The following is a 24,677-nucleotide window of genomic DNA, read 5'->3' as shown; positions in this document are numbered from 1 at the left end:
ACCAGCTGGTTACCACGAATGCAGGGGAGGGCTCCGTCTTTGGGACTGCGGCTTTTCCCAGCACCCCTGGGTGGATGGGGGAACGAGGTGACGTTAGAAAGACGTAAGTTTAGTGTGTGGAACTACAAGTCCCAGCAATCCCTGGCAGCTATTACCTCCTAACCTGCTGCAGAGGGGTGAAATAGAGCATTATGGACTGCAAATAAGTACAAACACATCTGTTATTTCTTGTATATATCATTGTTAAATAGTCACTTATAATAAGTACATTCTGACATATTGCTGCTTTATTAAAGATAATTGTGTATGTTAATTAGTATGTACTCTGTGTACCAGACACTCCTGCTAAGCACACAATGCTGGGGGCCATGTTTATTTTGGTATGCCACTCAAATTCATACGGAAGTCACGTGTCTCCTGTTCTTCCTTCTCATATTAATATATTGTTATTACTTTTGCACAGAAACATTTCCAGATATTTTCACGCTATGTTTTGAACAGAGAAGCTGCATCTTCCTCTCAGTTATATTAGAGATGGTCCCGAAAAGACGGCGGGGAGGAGGGTCAAGCTGCGCACACTCAGACCTAAGAGCAGGTCGCGCTTCCTTCTCACAAACCGGCTGGATAGTTGGGCCCCACACAGATAGAAACGTTATAGTTCCGTTAGTACCATAATTGGGCTGAATGACCGTAGGGCAAAGTTCCGTCTGGTTCAAGAGGACCACACACAATTGTTACTGGGGGTTGAAGGGTGACCAGTCTTTTAATTCTGTCCCATCAAATGAAATCTAACAGGATTAGATTGTGTCCGTACAGAAGCGGACGTCACAGGTGACAATGTTGGACCAAATCGGTTACTAGCCAAGTGGCTGAGCAGATTGGGCCATATGTTGACTGCTTTGCAGACATGGAACAGACTTTAAATTGCAGGGGAGAAAACAAAAAATCACTTTAACTGCTTTCATTGTATTCTGGATATTACCAGCTGGGCATAACCTTAAAGTGCAGATCTCACCTGCGTACAGTACAACCCATATATTATAGGTGCACACTTTACACTAAACTATAATAACCAGACACTTGTTTTCATTGTACAACTTGCACTAGACAACTGGCTAATCACTAATGACTAACTGTGGTTCTCTGCATATTTTGCACCTAACTGTGCAAATGAGCCCTTATGTAGGCTGTCGCTTTGGGAGCTGCAACAATATTATATTAAATGATATAAAACAAATCTGCAAAGTAATTTATCGAGCAAGGTTTATTCAGTAAAGACTTCAGCACTAAGGTTGGGAGCGGACAACTATTTCTTGGCTGAATGGACCCGGCTGACATCTATGTTACCATTCGCACCACACTCCATCCCAAACGCAGGTAAAGGAACTGTACTTTCCAATCAGCCCCTTGTCTACGAGGGAGACACATTTATGGCTGGCAGATGAGCGTAAACAATTGCAATAAAAAAAATTTGCAGCGTCCTGCAAAAGTTTTATTCTTGGTAACATGATGCAAGCTGGGAACTGGCCAAGCAGGCGATGCTTTCACGGATACACAATATACAACATAAAATAGGCTTCACATCCACTAAATTACACAGCGAGAGCCCCAGGCTCCATGGTCACACTGCTGTTGGTCACTCTTATCCCATACCAGCCCGCCCAGAACTGGGTGTCTTTCCCGCCGTGCTGGAAAAGTATGTAGCGAACGCCTGGACCGTAGTTCGTGAAGGTATATTCCATCTAGGAGGAACGAGAATACAAAACCTTTGTCAAACATTCACAGCACAGATTGTTACAAAGGCTCTTCCCTGTTACTAATCTGTTCTCTCACTAAGTGTATTTACCAGATTCCATACAATCAGGAAGGTATAGTGGTCGGTGGGCATATCCTAACAGCTACGTCCTTTCAACCAGTCACTATTTAGTGTTAAAATATACAGCATGTGAGCTCCGAGGGTGCCCGTGTACCCTGCTACATTTGTATATGCAATGAGAAGACACTATTCTTCTGTGAGACAGATACACTATAGGGGAACAGTATAAAAGGACATGTCCAACTGTCCGCTGGAACTACCTGGTAAATACAGTGCTGTTTACGAGTATAACTATCATTTATGCTTGGCCATAATTATTATTGTAGATTTGTGAGACGTCACAGTGCTCCGCAGCGTTGTATTTAGTAAAACAGGACATACAATGTAGACAAAATAAATGCAGACATGAAAACAAAGGGTATGAAGGACCCTGCTCATTAGAGAGCTTACATTCTAAGTGCAAGAGGGCACAGCTGAAACAAGAGGAGCGAGTGTGGCTCAGAGTGGAGATTAGAACAGGTGTGAGGATGCGTTAGTGTGAGCAGTATAGGTGGGAGTAGGGTAAGCTCTAAGATAGAGATGGGTTTCCAGAGAGCGTCTAAAGATGTGAAGTCTGGGGGAGAGTCTGATTGAGCGTGGTAGGGAATTCCTGTGGAGCAGCACGGGAGAAGTCTTAGGTGGGAGTGAGAGGTGGTTACCAGAGATGAGACCTCAGTGTACCATCCTATGGTCTGGCATATCGGTCAATAGTGCATATGTTCACTACACTGGGCAGTCCCAATTTATGGGTGGCATTTCCCAAATGAACATGACCCAATTTATCCCGATTTTCCAATCAGAACGTTGGCCAGTATGCATCTGGCACCTTCGATTTGTTTTCTAGCTTCGTATATATTAAATGGGCTTTGCACCTTCAGATGACTTATTCATTGGCTTCTAGGTGCCCTTGTACAAATTTTACTTAATAGATTGTTTTATCTTTCTAGTCTCCTGCTGCCTTTATATCATCCAAGCTGAGATTTTTCTTGCCCTTGGTTAGGACACTTAGCTTTGCTGAAAAGTAGGGAATAAGGAAGAAAAACAGGAAGCCGTGAAATAATATGGTTGGACATGGAGGAATAGAGCATTAATACCTGAGACCACTTTGCATCGCTCCATTGCGGTATAACAATAGGTTCTGGCTGGAACTCTTGTATCACAATATTATCTTTTGACAGCAGTTGTACAACTAACTTGTACTTGCACCCGCAGTCGTGTCTCGCTGCGTACCTAGAGGACAAGACGAGAACACACTCATCAAAGTGTATCGTAAGCCCCTACCCCGGCCAACTGCTCAAATTCAAGTGCGATTGGGCCTGTACAACCATAGGGGGCATGGTGATCAATACATAAAACACTTGCCAGTCCTTGATGACTATTGCTGGCTGCATAACATCCATCCACTCTTCATAGTAGCCTTCCGCCTTCAAGTCAATAATCTGGGATTTCATACACAGCCTGAAAAACAATATATCAAGTGCATTAAACATTAGCATACGTATAAACTCCAGAAAATTGTAGCCTAATAAATGACAATTAGATATTTATTAGAGATGCTCAGGCTCAGTGCCCCGAGAACCAAACACACCCGAACTTAGCAGATCAGAGTACCGAGCCGGCTCAGTACTTTTGCGCGCCCACGGAATTAAAAATGAGGCAAAACGTCATCGTTATGTCGTCGGATCTCGGGAGCTTTGGATTCTATAAGTACCGCCCTCCACAGCGTTCTAGCGCCATTTCACAGGGACACAGAAGGGGTAGCACAGTTCTTGGCAGTCTCTAGTGCAGTTGGGCAGCGTCATAGGTAGAATAGAAAGAGGAGGGGTAGCAGTGTTCTTCAAAGTCTCCAGTGACATGCAGGAGAGCTCCATTGCTCCATTGTTAATTGTCATTGCTGAAATAGAAATAATAGGTCTGGCAGGCTTGGTCTTCTAAATCTGCAGTCTTTGGTTGAAAGTGTATGAAAATAATATTGTGACCTGTGAGGTGGTCAAAATTGACTGCAAATTACTTAAAATTAGTGTTAATGAGGTTAATAATAATGTAGGTGGCAACAAAATCAAAAATATGTGATTTCAGCAAACAAAATAGGGAATTTAGGGGGAAAAAAATAAAATAAAAATTGGGATCCAGAACCAAAACACAAAGTTAATCCAGATCCAAAACCAGAACACCGGGGTCAGTGAACATCTCTAATATTTATTAAGGTCATCTGCATATAACTTATCATTTATGTGTGTAGCTCAACAATACTAGACAGCGCTTTCCAGAGAATACTGAATAATTCACATCAGCCCCTTTCCGGTCTAAATTCTAAACTCACTTAAATAAAATTGCAGCAAAAAAACATAGCAGGTACTAACAAAGTAGATAAAGAGGCGGTGGACACGAGACGTGAAAGCTTACAATCTAGAGGGAGGGGGCAGGTGAAGATAGTAGGGGGCTGTGAGACACATTTTGACATGTTAGGTGGACAGGGTAGGGAGTGATGTGGGGTGGTCTAGGAAGGGGAGAGTAGGCAGGAGTGAAGAGGTGGGTTTTGAGGGAACGCTTGAACGATTGATGGTTGGGGTAGTCTGGTCAGTCGAGGCAGTCAGTTACCTAGGTAGGAAGAAGCGCGGGAGAAGACTGGAGGTGGGAGTGAGAGGAGAGGTCGAGCCGAGTTGTAAAGAAGGACTAGTTGGGAGATGCATGGGGGATAGGGCAGGTGCGAGAATACCTGAAAGAGCATGTGAGCGTAGTTTCTCTGTTTTATTTTAAGAAACTTTGCATTTATATTCCTGAATGTCAAAATGATCACATTTTATATTTAATAAGCACCGAGACCTTTTGTCCTATGAAATCTCAATTCATAACATTCTGTCTTTGTGTTCTTAAAGAATTCACGCGTCAGCTAAGGCTTTGTTTACGCAGGGAATTATTTGGTTTACAGTAGCGCTGATTAAATTATGCTGCGGTTCCATTTTTGGGATAAGTTGTGAAGTAACTGAAGACTTCTTAAGACTGTCAGCTCTTCAACTAAATCCTTAGTGGTAACGGGACTTTGAGTTTAATAGCGAGTGGGAGATAGATCTTTGGGTGGGAATTTTAGTCATGTTTAGACAGACCAGGTGGTCTTGTTTTGATTAACCCTTTCACACCCACACGTCACGTCTGCCCAGGTTAATCTTGCTGTAACAGGGTGCCTTAAAGAAAAACAAAATATGACTTTTGTACTATGATAAACAGGCTCATTAGTGTTACTACAACCTTGACCAAGGCACAATTAGGTAAAAAATAGAACAGGGGCTTAGCTAAGTAACTGCACATCATCGTTTAATCCTCATTTAGTTCTGGGTCAATGTATTTCAGTAGATCGAAGGTACTTTTTTTTAAATAACTAAGCTGCTAACAAGTCTTAGGAACCCCATAAAAAAGCGTGAGCGTTACATAAACATACCCGTAAGACGTAACAAAGTAATTTTTAACTTTTTCATCCAGCAAGGGCTTGCCATGTTCTCCTGGGAGTCTCTCAACTTTCCATTTATCTCCTCGATCTTCAATTTTATCCCAGAACTCAAAGCCATCTGCATGGAAAACAGAACACAGCTGTGGATATGCGTGAACACCTGGCCAAAGGAAAAAGGTGGAGTTTCCCATTGCAATCAGAAAATGAAAGCAAAGATCTGATTGGTTACTATGGGTAACTCCCCCCTTTCCCCTCTGCACAAATTCTCATTATGTACCTCCAGCAAATTTCTTAGGACAATAGAAAATACTGGTGGCCAATTACAAGCGGACTAAGCACTGGAGTGTAATAGGATTATATCAGCATTGTAAAAAAATGTTAACTGGACTTCAAACACAAATAATTTCTTTATTAGAACAATATTAAGTGAATGAGCAGACTCCTTTATTCAAACTACACTATATAGACAAAAGTATTTGGCCACACCTGTTAATTATTGAATTGAGGCGTTTCAATCAGACCCATTGCCAGAGGTGTCTAAAATCAAGCACCTAGCCATGCAAACATTTGTGATACAAAATGGGTCATTCTGCAAAGCTCAGTCACTTCAGGCGTGGTACTGTGAGGATGTCACCTCTGCAATAAGACCGTTTGTGAAATTTCATCCCTGCTTTATATTCCACGGTTAACTGTAAGTGATATTAGAAATTGGAAGCATTTAGGAACAACAGCAACTCAGTCACAAAGTGGAAGACCGTGTAAAATCACAGAGCGGGGTCAACGACTGCTAAGGTGCATGGTGCGTAAACGTTGCCAACGCTCTGCTGATTCCATAGCTGAAGAGTTCCGAACTTCCACTGGCATTAATGTAAGCCCAAAAACTTGGTGGTGGGAGCTTAATGGAATGGGTTTCCATGGCCGAGTATCTGCATGCAATCCTCATCACCAAGACCAATGCCAAGCGTCGGATAGAGTGGTGTAAATTATGCCAACTGTGAAGTTTGGTGGAGGAGGGATAATGGTATGGGGCTGTGTTTCAGGGTTTGGGCTAAGCCCCTTATCTCCAGTGAAGGGCAATCTTAATGCTTCAGCATACCAAGTCATTTAGGACAATGCTATGCTTCCAACTTTGTGGCAACATGTTGGAATAGAAAAAGGTCCCCAAACATGACTGTGCCCCAGCGCACAAGACAAGGACTACAAGGACATGGTTTGATGCGTTTGGTGTGGAAGAACTTGACTGAGTCACACAAAGTCCTGACCTCAACCCCATCGAACTTCTTTGGGATGAACTGGAACGGAGATTGCGAGCCAGGACTTCTTGTCCAACATCAGTGCCTGACCTCATAAATGCTCTACAGAATAAATGGGCACAAATTCCCACAGAAACAATTCAACATCTTGTGGAAAGCCTTCAAGAAGAGTGGAAGCTGTTATCACTGCAAAAGGGGGACCAACTCCATATTAAAGTATATGAATTTGAATAAAAATGTCATTACAGTCCCTGTTGGTGTAATGGTCAAGCGTCTGAATACTTTTGGCCATATAGTGTATGTATCTTTGCACACCACAAAAAGTGATTCCATAGCGCAGGAGCTTTGCATGATCATTAGACGTTATTTGCTCTCAACAATAGTGAAATCTTCAGCTACAGTGTTCCCTACGACACCAATCGGATGACATGTTCATTTGGTTGGTTCTCAATCCGTCACTGGTACATATCACACTCATTTTAGAGCTTGTGAAAGTTAGGAATCATCAGCACGGGTTTATTTCAAGTCTAGTATATTTCATTACGGAATTTTAAAACCACTGATTTACGTGTGCCGAGTTCTCTGTATGGTGCTGCGGAATTAGTGGCGCTATATAAATAGATGATGATTATGCACAGTGTTCCCATAGTTTTGGGAAAAACAACCCACAACCCATACTCACTTGTCAACCAATAACTGAACACGGTATAGAAGCACCAGGAACGATGATAGTGTTTCCAGCTTTACCAATGTTCTGCTATGGTTATCATTAGGTCTCTTATATAAAACTAAATCTGGGTGCATCAGGAGTCTGTGGCTCATTTTACTATATCTTGCAGGAAAGACTCAAATGCAGTCACATGACATCACAAATTTAAAGACTGCTTTGTCACTTTAGCTTTTTGCTTCATGAATGATCCCCTCTAAGTGATTAAAATAAAAATGACTTTAAAAAAAAAAAAAATAGCCCACCACCCAACCACATTGCCATATTTCGGCCGAAGACGGCATGCCAGAGTAGGAAGTGCGCCCATGGGACGCTGTACGGCTGAGATGATCTTTGATCCCGGAGTCGTTCTGCGATAAATAGTGCAAAAATGCCTGGGGCATAATTAAACAACAAAAACAAAACAAAGATCCCACCTAATAGAGACCTGGTAAAGACAACATAAAGAGAATTTGAGAGGTCCTACCTTCAGCACATGGGTTCTTAAGTAAATTTCTTTTCATTAAGTTGAGAAAATAGAACATTCTCCAGCTCGGTGGATACTTAGTACATTGCTTTGAAAAATATCCATCCTGTTGGCATTTAGTCTTCCATAGAGTGTGCGAGTCAATAATATCTCTCCACAGAGAGCAGACCGGTCGGCAGCGGAGGATCAGGTCGCGGCCAGGAACGGAGGACAGAATTTCCACTAGAGCTCCGTCTGGGACATCGTCAATAGTGGTCATCTCGTTTACTGCACAAATCCTGGAAACTACGAAACAGGAAGTGTAACAAATACAGATTAACAAAACCAGGTATTGGTCATGCAGTATTGAAAAATCTCTATACTACAGTCAGAGCCAAAGCCTAAGGCTGGGTACACACTACAGGGTTTTCAGCAGATTATAGGGCCAATCACACGGTAAACGAGTGTTCGGCCTGATAACACATTAGTGTGTACGCTGCCACAATGAACTATTATTGTTACAAAGCTCATCACATCGTTTCATTTGATTTGTAAACCAGACTAAAAGTCTCGTTCAACAAAGGAACGATGTCGTTCCAATCCTGCAGTGTGTATGCGCTCAGAACCGGCAGTGTCCATAGATCTCTATGGAGTGTGCAGAGTCACCGTCTTTTCAGCCGATGGTTATGACAGATGAAGAGCACAGATCTGAAGTAAAATCTTGGAACATGTGTTTAGTGTGTACACGTGAATCGACATGCAAAACTTTTTTTTGTTGTTGTAATCATTGGTAAAATCTTTAAAGACATCGCACCAGGAGAAATTTTCTATAGGGTGTACCCAGCCTTAGGCAATGCAGTCACATTATTCCTGATAAAATCAGCTATAAAACTGTGCACCTCTGTTGTGTACTTCCTGCTAGAACACCTCATAGAAGTGCTGTTGGAATGGGCTGTCCTGTGGGCAAACGATCTTGTGATACTAATATTATTAATATATTCCTAGATGAATATTTGATATCTCTCGGGAGTTGACTCCTGACACAAACTCATGCAGGCATGTAGCAAAGGGAATATAGAAGCAGTAGTAAGACTGCTGCACCAGAGATGGGGGGGGAACTGCTGCACCAGAGGAGGGGGGGGGGGGGGGGACTGCTTCACCAGAGGAGGGGGGGGGGGGGGAACTGCTGCACCAGTGGAGGGGGGGGGGAAGGGACTGCTGCACCAGAGGAGGGGGGGGAACTGCTGCACCAGAGGAGGGGGGGGGGGGGGGAACTGCTGCACCAGAGGAGGGGGGGGGGGGAACTGCTGCACCAGAGGAGGGGGGGGGGGGGGAACTGCTGCACCAGAGGAGGGGGGGGGGGGGACTGCTGCACCAGAGGGGGGGGACTGCTGCACCAGAGGAGGGGCCTTCTAGAATTTATAGAACACATATATTGTGATCAAGACTGAAAATAGAAATTACGAAAAGAGAAAATGAAAACCAAACCCCTGCACAGATAATCCCCTAAAAAAACAAACAGACAAAAATACCGACAGACTAAATGGACCTGCAGGTTCTTTCTAGCTGTAAACTTCAAGTTTCTATCATCACCATGATATTCCATCAGCCCAGCTGGTGCCGTAAGAGCCAAACACAAAACACAAGTGGTTTCTGGTGGCCTTAACAGTCTTGTATGTGCAACACATACATGTCTCATGGAATAAAGGCTTCCTTACAGACACCTGCGAGCTGTGTGGAGTCTCAGTTTTTGAAGTTCCCAGATATGTAATACATTCTATTAGGAACAGTTTCTGGTTGGCATCATCATCATCATTTATTTATATAGCGCCAACATATTCTGTAGCGCTTTACAATTGGGGACAAACATAGTAAACTAATACATCTTTATAAGACCGATAGATAAGCTGCGTAACTAGTAAAGGTCGCAGGAAGTCGCATCCAAGCCAGCGCAGTAAAGTCACTCGAAGTTGTGCATATTGTATCCGAGATTAAGGGTGATGTGTGGCCCTTCTGAAGCTTAGAGGGCCCCCCATGTGGCCCCTGAAGTGTTTCAGGGTTCCTATCACTGATCTACAAGAACAATCTAATTGACAGAGTATGGAATGAATCTCACCCCTTTCTAAGCCACAAACATATTTTAGGTATTAATGATACATTACCACTGGGTTCTGATACTGGCTTCAGGCAGATTCAGACTCAAGCAGATCAGCAGCATGGGTTTGATACCTTATGAAAGAGAAAGCAAGTCAGTACCTGAGGGTATACATAAGTGTGTCATTTCTGTCTGTGACTTTCACTTTCATATTACATTAGGGGGATTTCTTAATGTACATAATCCCACCCCCAAGTTTAAAATAATTATTGTTAGAAGTTCTATCCCTTTAAAGATCTGTCCCTAAAAATGTCCCTATTTATGTCAATATTGATCAAACACAAAGTAAAGTTCCTTTTTTCAGTATATCAGATAGAAGTACCCCAGTCAGACATTTATAAAATCAGTCTCACTGAAATACTGTGCAACCAGGCCCGAACTGGGGTGCAAGTACCAGTTTATTTGTTGCAATTACTACTAACCTTTTGTATAAACATTTCCCCAGTAGTTCAGCTGATAAACACACACACACACATAATATATATATTTTATATATATATATATATATATATATATATATATATATATATATATATATATATATATATCCCTATTTTTTCAGTATTGACCAACCTAGTACTTATAAAGAAAGCTTATGCTGGAGGAGTACTTCAAATTAAAAGAGGGTATTATAGTCCGGTTCTGTAAACCTGACTTGATGGAAGCTGTAGTGCTCCGAGGTGTCCTGATAATTATTAAAACCAGAAACGTAACATTATAACCATGTTCAGTAGCCATGTTATAATCGGGGTGTAATGCCCCAGGTCCCCCTGTAACAACCCTGCATGCATGCTGCCCGTACATTGCAAACAGTAACTAATCCGCAAACCTGCAAAGTGGTTGTGAAACTTCCTGGTCGGGGGAATCCCCGGCACTTCCTGTACGTGTTACAATGTATCACTGCTGTATAACCAGGTGTTCCCCTCACCTGTCACATGACGTCACTGCCCGGCCGCTGTTCTGTCTGCAGATGTTAGTTACACGTTCTTCCTGTGCTGCTATATCCTGTATATTAATTAGTGTCTCCCCACCCCAGACCAACATGGCCGCTTACTGTGTAATCAGGAAGAAGGAACAGTGTTAGGAGTACAGATAAACGGAATCCGCATCTATCTGTCCTGCAGAGCTGCTGAATACCTGAATCTCTATAGACTTATATACTATTGTCTCTGTGGTTACTCTCACGTTATAATGAGTGCATAGCTGCCTAAAATAATTACTGCAGGGCCGGTGGTTCCAGCCTGTCATTCTTTATACTTCCTAGACATTGCTTAAAAAAAAAAAGTTAACCCTTACTAGAAAAGTCACAGGATTGTCATGGTAAGCAACCGGGTACTGTTTTCATTTTGTGGGGGCGCAGAGGTGAGCAAACTGGATTGGCATCAGAATAGGATCATCCATTACGGAACCCAGGATACTACCAAAGGCGCAGTCTCAGGGGTCCCTTTCTTGTCGGTTATGTCATACATTCTGTTGGCATTGGCAAACTCAGGATTTGTAGAGGGGAGTTTCCACACCACACTGCCAGTGGGCGTGACCAGCATGTATGGGGACGTAGCTATAATATTAGACAGTGCTTGGCTGCTCTCCAACTCTTCCTATCCCCGGCCCATAATATACATGGGCAATGCTGCGTGCACTACTGTTAGGTGCACACAGCTCTCCATTTTCAAGCAGAGCCGTGTGAAGCGGGAGCAGGGTGCAGCCACCTCAATTATACAGTGTCCCAGGGTTGGAGGGGGGTTTCCAGGCACTAGGTCCCCCTCGGTTTGCCTATGGTTGGGAACTGCGTCTTTGGGGGTCCCAGAACAATGTACTCTAGTCAATTGGGACGGCTCACACATGTGCCAGTTTTAGAAACTGGACCAGCTACGTGGTGTCGGGCCCGAATAGAGGAGAACACTAAGCGGTATTAGCGCTACTGAGCTAATAGGTGCGGAGTCTAACGTACCCCTGGTATTCACCAAGGACCCCCGCAGGGAGGTTTGGACTTTGCTGCACAGGGTACGGAGGTCGCGGTCCTATTAGTCAGTTGCCGGTGTAGTGAAAGAAGGGTCAGACGGTCCGGGTCAAGCCAATCGGTATGCGTGGTACAAAGGGAGAATCCAGGAGAATCGTCAAAACTAGCCAAGGTCGCAGGAACACAGTGGGGCACACAGAAAGGAGAATGGTCAGCAAGCCGGGTCACAACAGGGAGGCAGAATCCGAAGGATGGTCGAGGAAGCCGGGTCACAAATGGATGAGCAAACACAGGGGAGCTAGAGGCAGATAACCTGTTAGTCTGGCACCCTAATGGCGCCAGAGCCAGGTTTAAATAGGAGGTAGGAAGTGGCAGTGATTGAGGAAATCAGGCACTCCTGTGCCGATACTAGCATCCTGTTGCCTAGCAACGGGACTGAGCTGGGCGCATGCACCCGACGGAGCTGGGGGGCGCGGCATTCCTGTTGCCCGGCAACAGACCGTGCTGAGCGGCAGAGACAGGCGTCCGTCCCCGAAGAGTGGAAGAACAGCGGGGACGGCGCCTGACATGTGGTAAGTTCAGCTTCCTTGGCAATATTTTTTTGGTGGTGCTGATAAGTGATTTAGTTAATTTAGTTTTTATTGCTGCAATAAAAAAGTATCATACTTATCGCTGCAATGGGGCTCCTTAGTTCATTATCAGATATCATCGACAAACATCAGAGCCACATTCTGTTTTATGCTTTAAGACTAGTGACTGAAGCTGACACCTGACTGTCATTGTCACTTGTCAGTGTCAACCCATTTTTAATGCTTTAAAAAAAATGGAAAGAAAAAATAAAATAAAAAAGTGACGTGTATCATCATTATCATCATCTATTTATATAGCGCCACTAATTCCGCAGCGCTGTACAGAGAACTCATTCACATCAGTCCCTGCCCCATTGGAGCCTACAGTCTAAATTCCCTAATATAGACACACACTCACACACAGACAGACAGGGAGGGAGACAGACAGACAGACAGGAAGAGACTAGGGTCATTTTTGATAGCAGCCAATTAACCTACCAGTATGTTTTTGGAGTGTGGGAGGAAACCGGAGCACCCGTAGGAAACCCACGCAAACACAGGGAGTACATATAAACTCCACACAGATAAGACCATGGTCGGGAATCGAACTCATGACCCCAGTGCTGTGAGGCAGAAGTGCTAACCACTAGGCCACTGTGCTGCCCCACAGTGTGTATACAGTGATCCTACTTTATTTGTGTTTTATTAACAGGGTCTGGCTGGGGTAGGGAGCACAGGGGCATCTGCATGGCCAAATATTTGTGGACACTCCTATTTAGTGTGTTTACCCATTTCAGCCACACTTATCATCAGACCACCCAACAAGAAAGGGACCGCCGAGTGCAGTAGACTGTACATATCGTCTGTTCTCATTTGCAGCACTCACTACTGGATTCCAAGCTGCCTCTGGAAGCAACGTCAACACAAGAATTGGTCAAATACCAAACATTGGAATGGTGCAAAGCACACCACGGTTGGTCTCTGGAGCCGGGGAAATGCCTTCTCTGGGGTGATGAGTTACGCTGCGCCATCAAGCAGTTTGACGGACGAATATGGGTATATGGGGAGAACGCTTCTAACCCGAATGTGTACTGCCGACTGTAATGTTTAGTGGAGGAGGAATAATGGTCTGGGACTGTTTTTCATGGTTTAGCCTGAGCCCTTAGTTCCAGTGAAGGGAAATATTAATACTCCAGCATACAATGACATTGTAGTGAATTGTGTGCTTCCAACTTTGTGGCAACAATTTGGGGAAAGACTCTTTCTTGTTTGAACATGACAATACCCTGTTCTCAAAGCGGGGTTCATGAAAATATGGTTTCCTGGGTTTGGTGTGGAAGAACTTGGCTGGTCTGCACAGAGCCCTGACAGCAACCCCGTTCAGCATCTTTGGGATGAATTGGAACGCCGAGCGAGTCAGACCTTGTCACCAATGCTCTTATGGCTGAATGGAAGACAATCCCCACAACCAAGTTCCATAATCTAGTGGAAAGCCTTCCTAGACGAGTGGAGGCTGTTATATCAGCAAAGGGGGAACCAGATACCACAGGACACCTTCAGAGGTCTTATGGAGTCCACGCCTCAATGGGTCAGAGCTGTTTTGTCGGCCTGAGGGGGACCTACACAATATTGGGCAGGTGGTTTTAATGTTGTGGGTGATAGGCGTATGCTCTAATGGTTTCCACAGTTAATTTAACTCATCCATGTTGCAGTGCTCACTGGTAATACACGACAATTAAACTGCTAATTTCAAGAACAGGTTTTTCAGCTTTAAAAAGTTATCACGTTTCCCTACAATAATTGTGTCTGTCTCTTCATTTCTGCTTCCCAGTCAGTTACACGTGATCAATGGATTGATTTTTAAAAAGAAAAGACCATGTTTTATACGGCCCTTCACCTGACCAGTGCAGATGCATCGACTGCAGGATGATGTCAGGGGTGGGGTGGGTGGTGTTTGTTCTGATGCAGTCTGTAGCAGCTGCCAGGAAGTATCCTTATAGGAAGAGACTGAGAACGAGCTGGCAGTGTTGGGAAGACCGTCCCAGGAGCTGTTTCATCTGTCTCCGGATCCCGACCTTTCTGCATCGTTCAACAGCTGCTGTTCGCTACGTCAGTGAGTACAGTCTGTAGGTGAGCCATACTGCTGCAGGCCGTGGGTGTGTATGTTTTCGGGTGGTCCCAATCCTAGTACAACACCCAGTTTGAGGCCTTATTAAAAATAATTTTGCAAACAAAATAATTTGCAACGATGGTGATCAGCAAAGCATCAGCCCTAGTAAACAGGGTGTGCAGAGCAATTTCACTACTTGTACTTCAGAGTAAAACAGGGCAGAGGATTAGAGGTGAGACTGCAACATTTATACAAGGTAAGTAGCACTTCTCTTACACTAGGTCAGACCTGCTGCAGAACAATCCCAAGGAGCCGTACGATGGACGTAAACAATTTGTGATTTTCTGCTGCTCAATAATAAGACAGGTTTTCTGTGGACATTTTTGTAATTATCCCCCAATCGCTGCTGAGGTGTCCGACCAGAACTTTTAGGTAGACTATGAAACATTTATGAAAACTGGTGTAAAGAAAAATAAAAGTTGCCGTTGCCTCTAGCAACCAATCAGGTTTTAACTGTCGTTTTCTAGTGCAGATTTGAAGATAACAGTAAACATATGTTTAGTTACTGCGGACTTTCCACCGTCTTCTTGCAAGTTGTATGGTGATTATACTGAAGTAGTTATATTTGCCGCTGTATGTGCATCGTCAGAATGTTCCCCATCGTAATCTAATACACAGTATTGTATCATGTTCAGCATAAAGAGAGTATAGTGATGTAAAGTTATGTTATATATTGTACCTTACTGAACTGGAAACCTTTTCCTAGGACAAGTGGTCCAGATAGCAGACACACATTGGTACAAGCTGTATTTAAATAAAATAAGATCTGTGGTTGGGATAGGGCAAATTCTAGATATATACGGACATATATATGTTTTTGAGGCATTAAGACAGACTGCTGACTATCTATCTGACCTGTGTAGACTTATGGTTTAACAGAACCAGTTCACCCACCTCCTATAACCATAACTCCCAACATTTCTCCTTCACGAATCAGGAGACTACCCAATGAAGGGGGTTGTTTTGTCCAGACTGGAGCATGATTACACTGGAGGAATGTCACTTGCCCTAGGGGCAGAGTACTCGGCAATTTTTTGTCTAAGTTGAGGCACCTTATAATGATAGTGTCAAAAAATGAATGTATAAGGGGAAATTCTATTGTGCGAGGTTACACTGTACAATAGACAATAAACGTTCTCACTAATCTCATTAAATTAAGTGCTTAACTCTTTCACTTCCAAATTGCTCCATTTAGAGGGAGTATTGGTGGATGGTGCATCTGTCAGATCAGGAGGGGCTTACTGCTACAACGAGGGGAGCAGAAGAAGACATCTGGATAGGCCGCTGCTTTTAGAAAAAGATGGCAAAAAATCTCATCAAGAATTGCTGCGGTGAAGGTTTGTTATTTTTTTTTTTTGCTTCCATTTGATTTTATTTATAGCTTGTCAGATAGCACTATATTGCTATTGTATTTTGTGTCCCTCGGCTCTGTAACTCGCTGCAGGCAGACGTAGATGCATTCATATACAGAAGTGGAGGTTGCTCAAATTTATAGGCTCATAGCAGGTGTTTAAAAGGGTGGGGTTATCCTAAAATGAACAAACACACAGAAAATTCCCCCAGCACACTGCTATAGCCAGCAATAGACCTGCCATTTCTACTGTAGATCAAAATGCAAAAGTCTTAGTTGCACACATTTCCAAATGTATGTTAAAGCTACCCACCACTCCATGGTGGTTTTGCTAATAGGGTGGTCCTAACAGTGAGAGTCCCATATATTTGGGCCATACATATATGTGTTTTTAAATTGAGAGCTAACTTACCAAAGAGGTACCCCAGAAGCCTGTAAACAGCAATTCAGCACCAGTACTCCCCTCAGCTACTAACACCAACATTCCTCTCAGACAAATACAGATGAGGAAGTTGCTCAATCAATTTATAGTCTCATAGCAGGTGCTTGAAAGGGGGCGGGGTTATCCTAAAAGGAACAAACGCACAGAAAATTCCCCCAGCACACTGCTATAGCCAGCAAAAGACCTGACATTTCTGCTGTATGGCTTTAACATACATTTGCAAATGTGTGCAACTAAGACTTTTGCATTTTTATCCACAGTAAAATTGGCAGGGCTTTTGCTGGCTATAGCAGTGTGCTGGGGGAATTTTCTGTGTAGATGCATTCCTATCAGGGTTGGAACTAGACATTTGTGGGCCCCAAAGCAAACATTTGGTAAGGACCCACATGTACCACCCGAGGGTCAAAAAGTAATATATATATATATATATCTTTCACAGGGATAGTGGGTCCCCTCAGTTGTAGTCCCCCATAGCAGCTAGTTATGTCTTCGGTTTGTGTTAAACACTTACCAATCGTTTGATCGGAGCTGAATCAAACAGCTCCCAGGCACACTAAAGTATAGTTGGTTGTTTTGGGTTGGGGCACATTTTTTGTGGTATTTGCTGCAAGTTATTAAAGAAAAGGCTGAAAGGGTTTCATCATACCACGCCAGACGATGTCCCAACCGATATCAGTGCGGCTTAGCAGAACACTAGGTCCTGTTCCTTTTTGTGCCGTGGAAATTGGGACTACCCTCCAGAAAACATGCCAGCTGGCAGATATATGTTTGCCGTGGCTACAAGGAGACTTAGGATGCATTTACACATCACTGACAGGGTTACCCAAGGCCTAATTATAAATTATATTTTGATCTAGAGCTTTATTAAAAGATATAACTGACAAAAACGTTGTGTTTTATAGAGGAGCTAGAGTGTTGGGTTGACGTTGAGAATGGTGGCGATGGATGGAAAGTCGAAGATCTTCCGGGAGACAATGGAGGAGACTTTCCATCAGATGAGGTCAGCAAATATTTTGCATCATCCTTTGGGTAAGTATACTACATACAAAGCACCTGTTATAGCAGTAGCCATTTAGAATTTAATGGTCCTTTTATTATTATCCCACATGTATGTAGCACCAACACCACTTTGTACAATCGGAGAACATTAAACAGATCAGTGCCTGTCCCAGGGGAGCTCACAATCTAATTTTCCTATTGTACCGACACAAAACACATATCAAGGCCAGTTTTGTTAGATGCCAATCAACTTACCAGTATGTCTTTGTACCATGGGAGAAAACCAGAGCACCCACAGAAAACCCACCCGCAGATAGCACCCTGGTCAGACTTAAGCCCAGCAAGGCTAGGCAATGTTAGCAGCTCTCTATTACTTCACATAAAATTGCGATGAGTTTTATCATCAAAGGTGCCACAGTAATAACTTTTTCACTATTGTACAGTTGAGATTTGTTTCACCTTTTTGTCCCTGTAATCTATTTCATATCATATGAAAATTACAGTTACCTTGTATCAAAGCCTATGGGCTAAATAATTAGCCTGTAATAACTGATTTGTTGTCTTAAAAGCTCTCTCTTTAAGCGCACTGCCTAGTTTTTTTTCCGGTGCGTCTAGAACAGTGGAGGCCAACAGGTGGCACTAGAGCCGAAAGTGGCCCTCCAAGTCTTCACTTTCGATCCCCAGCTCCTTCCAGTTTCAGTGTTAGATTAGTTTGTTATAAGTTGAAACACTTGTTTACAACGCCTGCTGACATGTTATTACAGATAGGTGTCTCTTTTTCTTTGTTTAAATGCAGTGTTTTAACTTATTATTGAGATTAAGAGTAACGTGCGGCACTTTGAAGGTCAGGTCCAGGCACAGGGTCAGGAGCAGGCGGCAGGCAGATATCCTAGTCAGGTAAGGCATAGGGTCAGGGCAGGCAGCAGACTGATAGAGTACTCAGGTCCAGGCACAGGGTGTGAGACAGACAGCAGGCTGATAGTGTAGTCAGTTCCAGGCACAGGGTCAGGGGCAGATAGCAGGCTGATAGTGTAGTCAGTTCCAGGCACAGGGTCAGGGGCAGATAGCAGGCTGATAGTGTAGTCAGTTCCAGGCACAGGGTCAGGGGCAGATAGCAGGCTGATAGTGTAGCCAGGTCCAGACACAGGGTGAGAGGCAGGTGGCAGGCAAGTAGCCATAGTCAGGTCCAGGCACAGGGTCAGAGACAGGCAGCAGGCTGATAGTGTAGTCAGGTCCAGGCACAGGGTCAGAGACAGGCAGCAGGCTGATAGGGTAGTCAGTTCCAGGCTCAGGGGCAGGCGGCAGGAAGATACCATAGTCAGTTCCATGCACAGGGTCAGAGGCAGGCAGCAGGCTGATAGTGTAGTCAGGTCCAGGCACAGGGTCAGAGGCAAGCGGCAGGCAGATAACCTAGTCAGGTAAGGCACAGGGCACAGAGACAGGCAGCAGGAAGATGACGTAGTCAGGACAAGGCACAGGGTCAGGGGTAGTCAGCAGGAAGATAGCCTAGTCAGGTATGGAACAGGGTCAGAGGCAGGGGGCAGGAAGATAGCATAGTCATGTCCAGGGTCAGCAGTAAATAAATAGGTACAAAGAACAGGCGACAAGGACTAGTAACAGAACCTATTCTCGCCTTCAATAGCTGGTAGAGGCAGTGTTATAAATCCTAAGTACAGGTGTATTTGCTACTAGCAGAAGAACGAGGTTTAACGATGGCATTGTTGGGATGAAAGATGTTCAACACATAGCTGCATCTCTGCTGGGAGTAAGACACTAACTACATCAATATATTTAGAGTCTGCAGAAGCCAGGACTGTACCTCCCTGTTTTGCTCTTTGTAATTGACCTCAACTACACTTTGTAAACATTACAGAGCTGTCATTATTTGTCTCTTTCTTCCTCTGGTCACAGTGACCGAGCCAATGATTTTTTTTTCTTGTACCTAGAAAGCTGCTGAATTGTTGTACAGCTCCTGCGTTTGATATTGTAGCCACTTATTTTATAAATGAATTACTAGTGAGAAGGGGAGAAGACGCATAACCTGAAAATGTTTATTCATGATCACATCTACATTGTAAAGTGATCATCTGATTTCAGGTGGTGCAGTAAATCTCAGGTCCTCGATCTCCTTAATGAAGGATATACAGAAGAAATATTGGACACCAACCAGCCGAGCATTGTGGTCAGCGACTGGTAAGAGCACAGGTTCTGCATGCTATTATCTGGATATATATAAACATATCTACATCATTTACATAGCCCTCCCTATTACTCAACTTTACCTAATTCAAATATTTTCCTCCATCACAACCCTAAGTATGCGGAGGACCCGGAGGTCTTTAACCAACAAAATCACTGCCCCCCAGCTACTATTGGCTTATTTAGCAATGAAGAGGTCGTCCACGTAACCCAAGATCTTTCGGACCCTCACCCAACAAGCAGATATGGCTCCTGAAATATCTGCAGCCGACCACACTCCAAACACTGCTCCACTTAACTCTGCTCTCACCACGTCTATGGCCATCTCCCAATGCTCTATTTCCCTGGAAAATATGGCCTGAAACTACTGATCCTGCAGCATCTGTGTATAAATGCAGCTCATATTAGCAACCATCTCAGCTTGTCTGACTGACCCATACTCTGACTGTCCTCTTAGCCAAGCTGCAGCTTGAGATCCGTCCCATGGAAATGATCCTTGTCACAAAAGTTAGCATTACATGAGCCCTGTTTCCTGATCTGGCCACTCCTGATTCCTGGCCCATGGCTGAGCTCTCCCCGGTTGGTGGCTCCCGTCCCTGGGTCTCCCTTGCTCTACCGTTCCTGACATATGCTCCTTGGGCCTGATGCCTACTGGTTTTTATAGCTACGGAAGCCACCACAGCTGGTCTCCTGTCTGGAGATACAGTCGTTCTACCACTGACTGGTATTGTTGCAACCGTATTGGTCCACCACACACTTCTCTTCTTGAAGGAATGCCTTCTGGCCTTCCTCTTCACTGCAACCAACCAGAAGGTGTTGCAGCCCTCCAGTTGTTTGGCCTGATTCTGATTTCAGAATATTTCTCAAGCTGCCAGGCTGCTGGAGATAGACTGTACTCCATAGGTGCCCCTGAAGGGGGGAGCCTGGCCTGACTAGACTGGCTCCCACTCTTCTCTTCATTTTCATATCCCGAAGGTCTTAATCCACTCTACACTTATTTCAAGAGCAGTAGCCCTAAGTTGGGTTGAAGCATCTCAATATCCACCGTGCTGTGACAATAACATGAAGATGCTTTCACTGTGCAAAGCTACCATCTGAAGACATCCCAATCCTTCCAGGTATAAATAGTCCCACTAAGAACTTAAACCCTACCCTTAGTTATCTCATCCAACCCCTACTTATTCCCAGCACAGGAAATGCCAGTCAAAGCTATGGCATGTCCACGAAAAAGCCTGGAGTGCCTCATTGTATGGGGTGCTATAGTGACTGACCTGCAAGTCTATGTCAGGACTCCCCAGAACTTCCCTCCACTGGCCAGCTAATCAGAAGCCTTTCTGTCCTCACTGGCCGCTTGTGATTGGCTGTCTGTTAAGGGAAGTCTCGGGGAATCCCAGTTTTCATCATTCTATGTTGATCGTTCGTAGTCTGTGTGGCGGGTTATGAGGATCTGTGGGGGAGGTTTAGTCTACAACTGCAGCGGGTTTTCACTACAGTGCTTGGGTCAGTTGACGATTTGCGCAAGACGCCACTCTTCCCATTTTTATATTTATTTTTACAAAGTGCAGCGGGAACTGTTTTGTCTCATTAAAAGCAGGTGCAGGATTCAGGTCCTTTTGTGGATGTGAAATGACCGAGCATGGACAGTTACCGTCCCCCCCCCCAAAATGGACCCTTTCTATTCCTTTATCTCATTAATTGACGCTATAGTGTTTTCAATGTTTGATCAAACTGGATTCCTAATTCTCTCACTGAGGGGGGGATACAACCATGACCTGCACGTGCTGTTTCCTGCAGGGGAGGGCTGGCAATGTGGTGAAGAGGCAGCGCCCCCTGTGGCCCACTTTAGTTATTACAGAGAGAAGCTTGTCACGTGACCCTCATGTGGCGGTGGGTGTTTCCGGATGTCACTGATCCATAACAGCAGCAGTACATATTTATCCTGAAGCATTAAGGGAAATATTTCAAACCATAATTATCTTGCAAGAATACATAGTGGTTAGCACATCATCATCATCACCAGTTATTTATATAATGCCACTAATTTTGCAGCACTGTACAGAGACCTCACATCAGTCCCTGCCCCATTGGAGCTTACAGTCTAAATTCCCTAACACACACACAGACAGAGCGAGAGAGAGACTATGGTCAATTTGTCAGCAGCCAATTACCTACCAGTATGTTTTTGGAGTGTGGGAGGAAACCAGAGCACCCAGAGGAAACCCACGCAAACACGGGTAGAACATACAAACTCCACACAGATAAGGCCATGGTCGGGAATGGAACTCATGACCCCAGTGCTGTGAGGCAGAAGTGCTAACCACTGAGCCACCATGCTGCACATAATGGGTTTCTGCCTCTACATCCCTTCCCATAATCACGTATTGTGTTAAACGTGGTATTTGAATAGTACCATGAACCATCCTGCCATCCCACCCCTCGTTATCTTTATGCACATTATGAGTGGGACTTGAGTGACAGCGTCTTATTAATCACAGTACCTGGGATAATTGCAGGTATGCAGCGCGGACTGACGCAGGATGTCTGTATGAACTGAATGTGCAGCTTTTGTCTGACAGCCGTGATCTGATCACTGAATACAAGAGTGAGATCATCACTATCCCTCAGTCCAACGAGGGCACCTGGAACCAGGTGAGTCGGGTTTGAGGAATTATCCACCATAGAATGAAAGAACCCAAGAAGTTGGTATATTGAAAAAAAATCATTAATTCAGAAGGGTGGTGACTTAAAGCTCTCAAAGGACAACTGTGATCTCTGAGTTAGAATTTAAACCAGTCGTCAAATTTGTACCTGTTTTACTAACCCTAACATCAAGGCGATTCACTGTTAACTCTCTTATCCAATAGGTATATTTAATATTTTATAGCCATGTTGAAGTGTAGGAACCATTTGAATCCTGGACTCCCAACACTGATATTCCCTTATTACATATATAAAAAATATCATCTGTGTAGCAAAAAAAATAATCGTTCTTATACCTTGTTGGTGTACTGGATGTTCCAGGAAAAACTTTTTATCACTATATACCATAAATAGAATAACCTATGTGGGAAAGGAAGCTTAAGTAGCTCCCATAATGGTATCTGTAATTGTACTTAAACATCTTTTTGATTTTAATGACATTCCAAGACTTTATGTAGTGACCAGAGAGGCTTCGGTACGCCCCTCTGAGCTCTGTGACATCCTCCTTCTGCCGTCACATGACGTACTGAGAGCTGGGATACTGTGTCTGTGTAGCAGACTGACCATGTCTTGAAGACATTTTTATTTGCCAAACAAAGAGCTTTTGAAAAGGAGATAATGATTTGTAGGAGGACAGCTAATATGCATGCTTAAAAGGTACATCTGCTGTGGGGGAATTTAATTAATAAAATATTCTAATGATGGACAATTAACAGGTGGCATAAAGTTACCTGGACATCTGAATTGGGACAATATATCTTCCTCAAGTTTATTCCAAAAAATCCCATATTCCTCTATTAGAGAAAATAATTTAACGTTAGTCCCACACTCCTGCTTAGCCAATCATATGGGTTAGTGTTTATTTGTACTTTGTTAGTAAATAGCCACTGTTGTCAATGACCAAAGCTAATTCTTAGTCTTTCTAATGTAAATGGTTATTGGTACTAAATAAAGTGACTGTAGTTTGATTATTATTGTTTTTTTCTCCCTGATGACAGATCAGTCATACTTTCTCCGAATACGGCCCTGGAGTGCGTTTCATTAGCTTCAAGCATGGCGGTCAAGACTCTCTCTTCTGGAAGGGATGGTATGGTGTGCGGGTGACCAATAGCAGCGTGACTATCGAAGGTTAACCACGCCTACAAATGTCCTGATCCACTCAGGTTTCAGTTCCCGATGGCTTCTGAGAAAGCTCCCAGAGAGTAATGAGTGTGAATGAATTGTGGACATAATCAATAAAAATACAAACAAGCACTACAAATGGTGTAATAATCAATTAATAAACTAATAACAATACGCCACCTGAAGAATTGACTACTGGCTTCATACATTCTCCTGACTCCATGCTAATTTGTCGCCCAATAGTTTAACGCTCTGGGAGAGATTCAGTTTCCATAGAGGTGCGCAGAAAAATGAGCGGAAATTCCTTACCGTAATAGCCAGCAGAAGGCGCATCTGAACATCGAGGCAATGTTCAGCGGCACCTCGCACCTAATGGAATCCCCCCCCCCCCCCAAGTCTATATTCCTCCACTGGCAAGTAACCAAAAACTGACATATAAATTGTAACCCAAATTTAAGATGGTTTGACATAGCGCCATTAGGAAAGGAACAAAGGAACATTAAGTAACTCTGAGAAGATCCCAATGTGTGAGGTTAACATTAAAAACTAGAAAAGCTAGATATTAGACGTGAGGGGGGAGATTCAATTCGGCGCATAGTGCCGGCTATTACGGCAAGAGATCTCTGCTCATTTTTCAGTGCACCTCTATGGGACGCGGTGAAAACTGAGCGGAGATGTATGCGCCAAACTGAATATCCCCCGAGTAGTTGTTGGTAGACCCAGTAACTAGTTGGGTGGGAATTAGACCACAATAGCTGAGGTACTGAGCAACAGAAATTAAGTAACTAAACATAAATCAATTTAAACAAACACCGGGATGGGTTCTGGATTTCGGACTCACATGTAAACAACATGTTATAGGTGCCATTAAATACAATCTTACACCGTCGCAGGATGAAGTGAACATTGTAGACATGAACTACAGCTGTGTAATACACACGTGGGTGAATCTCTGTATCATATATTTATTGGCGTTCAGTTTGACCAATGTGTAAGATGGATCAAGAGAAATAAAATTAAAATGGATAAAAGATGAATTGGACGAAAAAAGACAAAAAAGTATCTTGCAGGTTACACGGGTAAAATGAACACAATTTTGTGCCAAAAGAACATATATAAACAATAGAATCAATTCATAAACTTAGGCATTAGGTACTGGATAAAACTGGTATAAACATTAACAGAGACAGGATCATTGGATAAAAAGTAGCAGTATATCTCTTTCTAAAAATCTATTTATCAGCACTATCCAAAGTACAATTATATTTGATTCTTAGCAGTT

General features: G+C 43.6%; 2 protein-coding genes and 1 long non-coding RNA gene across 10 annotated transcripts in view; 1 reads left to right on the top strand and 2 right to left on the bottom strand.

Moving 5' to 3' along the window:
- Positions 1-24,677, bottom strand: part of LOC142107082 (uncharacterized) — a 311,806-nt gene that overhangs the window by 211,680 nt on the left and 75,449 nt on the right. The gene's annotated exons all lie outside the window — the stretch shown is intronic.
- On the bottom strand, positions 1,247-16,445 carry FBXO44 (F-box protein 44). Of its 5 annotated transcripts, none has more exons than XM_075190217.1 (7): positions 16,346-16,445; positions 9,891-9,957; positions 7,750-8,034; positions 5,295-5,421; positions 3,218-3,313; positions 2,950-3,085; positions 1,247-1,742 (listed from the first exon to the last, which is right to left on the bottom strand). In XM_075190217.1, exons 3-7 carry the CDS (start codon positions 8,006-8,008, stop codon positions 1,593-1,595), a joined length of 768 nt encoding a protein of 255 aa, XP_075046318.1. In that variant the 5' UTR covers positions 8,009-8,034; positions 9,891-9,957; positions 16,346-16,445; the 3' UTR covers positions 1,247-1,592. The 5 variants fall into 5 exon arrangements, with proteins under 5 accessions (XP_075046318.1, XP_075046321.1, XP_075046317.1 ...); XM_075190220.1 differs by lacking the exon at positions 16,346-16,445 and adding an exon at positions 11,180-11,280; XM_075190216.1 differs by lacking the exon at positions 16,346-16,445 and adding an exon at positions 10,812-10,995.
- On the top strand, positions 10,956-23,583 carry LOC142107073 (F-box only protein 2-like). Of its 4 annotated transcripts, none has more exons than XM_075190223.1 (6): positions 10,956-11,203; positions 15,778-15,919; positions 17,278-17,404; positions 19,472-19,567; positions 22,087-22,222; positions 23,272-23,583. In XM_075190223.1, the coding sequence occupies exons 2-6, from the start codon at positions 15,883-15,885 to the stop codon at positions 23,404-23,406; spliced, it is 531 nt and encodes a 176-aa protein (XP_075046324.1). In that variant the 5' UTR covers positions 10,956-11,203; positions 15,778-15,882; the 3' UTR covers positions 23,407-23,583. The 4 variants fall into 4 exon arrangements, with proteins under 4 accessions (XP_075046324.1, XP_075046323.1, XP_075046322.1 ...); XM_075190222.1 differs by lacking the exon at positions 10,956-11,203 and adding an exon at positions 14,301-14,525; XM_075190221.1 differs by lacking the exon at positions 10,956-11,203 and adding an exon at positions 14,301-14,542.

Source organism: Mixophyes fleayi, chromosome 11 (assembly GCF_038048845.1).
Source record: "Mixophyes fleayi isolate aMixFle1 chromosome 11, aMixFle1.hap1, whole genome shotgun sequence".
Classification (NCBI taxonomy): Eukaryota; Metazoa; Chordata; class Amphibia; order Anura; family Limnodynastidae; genus Mixophyes; species Mixophyes fleayi.
Note: the sequence above shows the minus strand (reverse complement) of the source record. Positions and strands in the feature narration are given on the sequence as shown.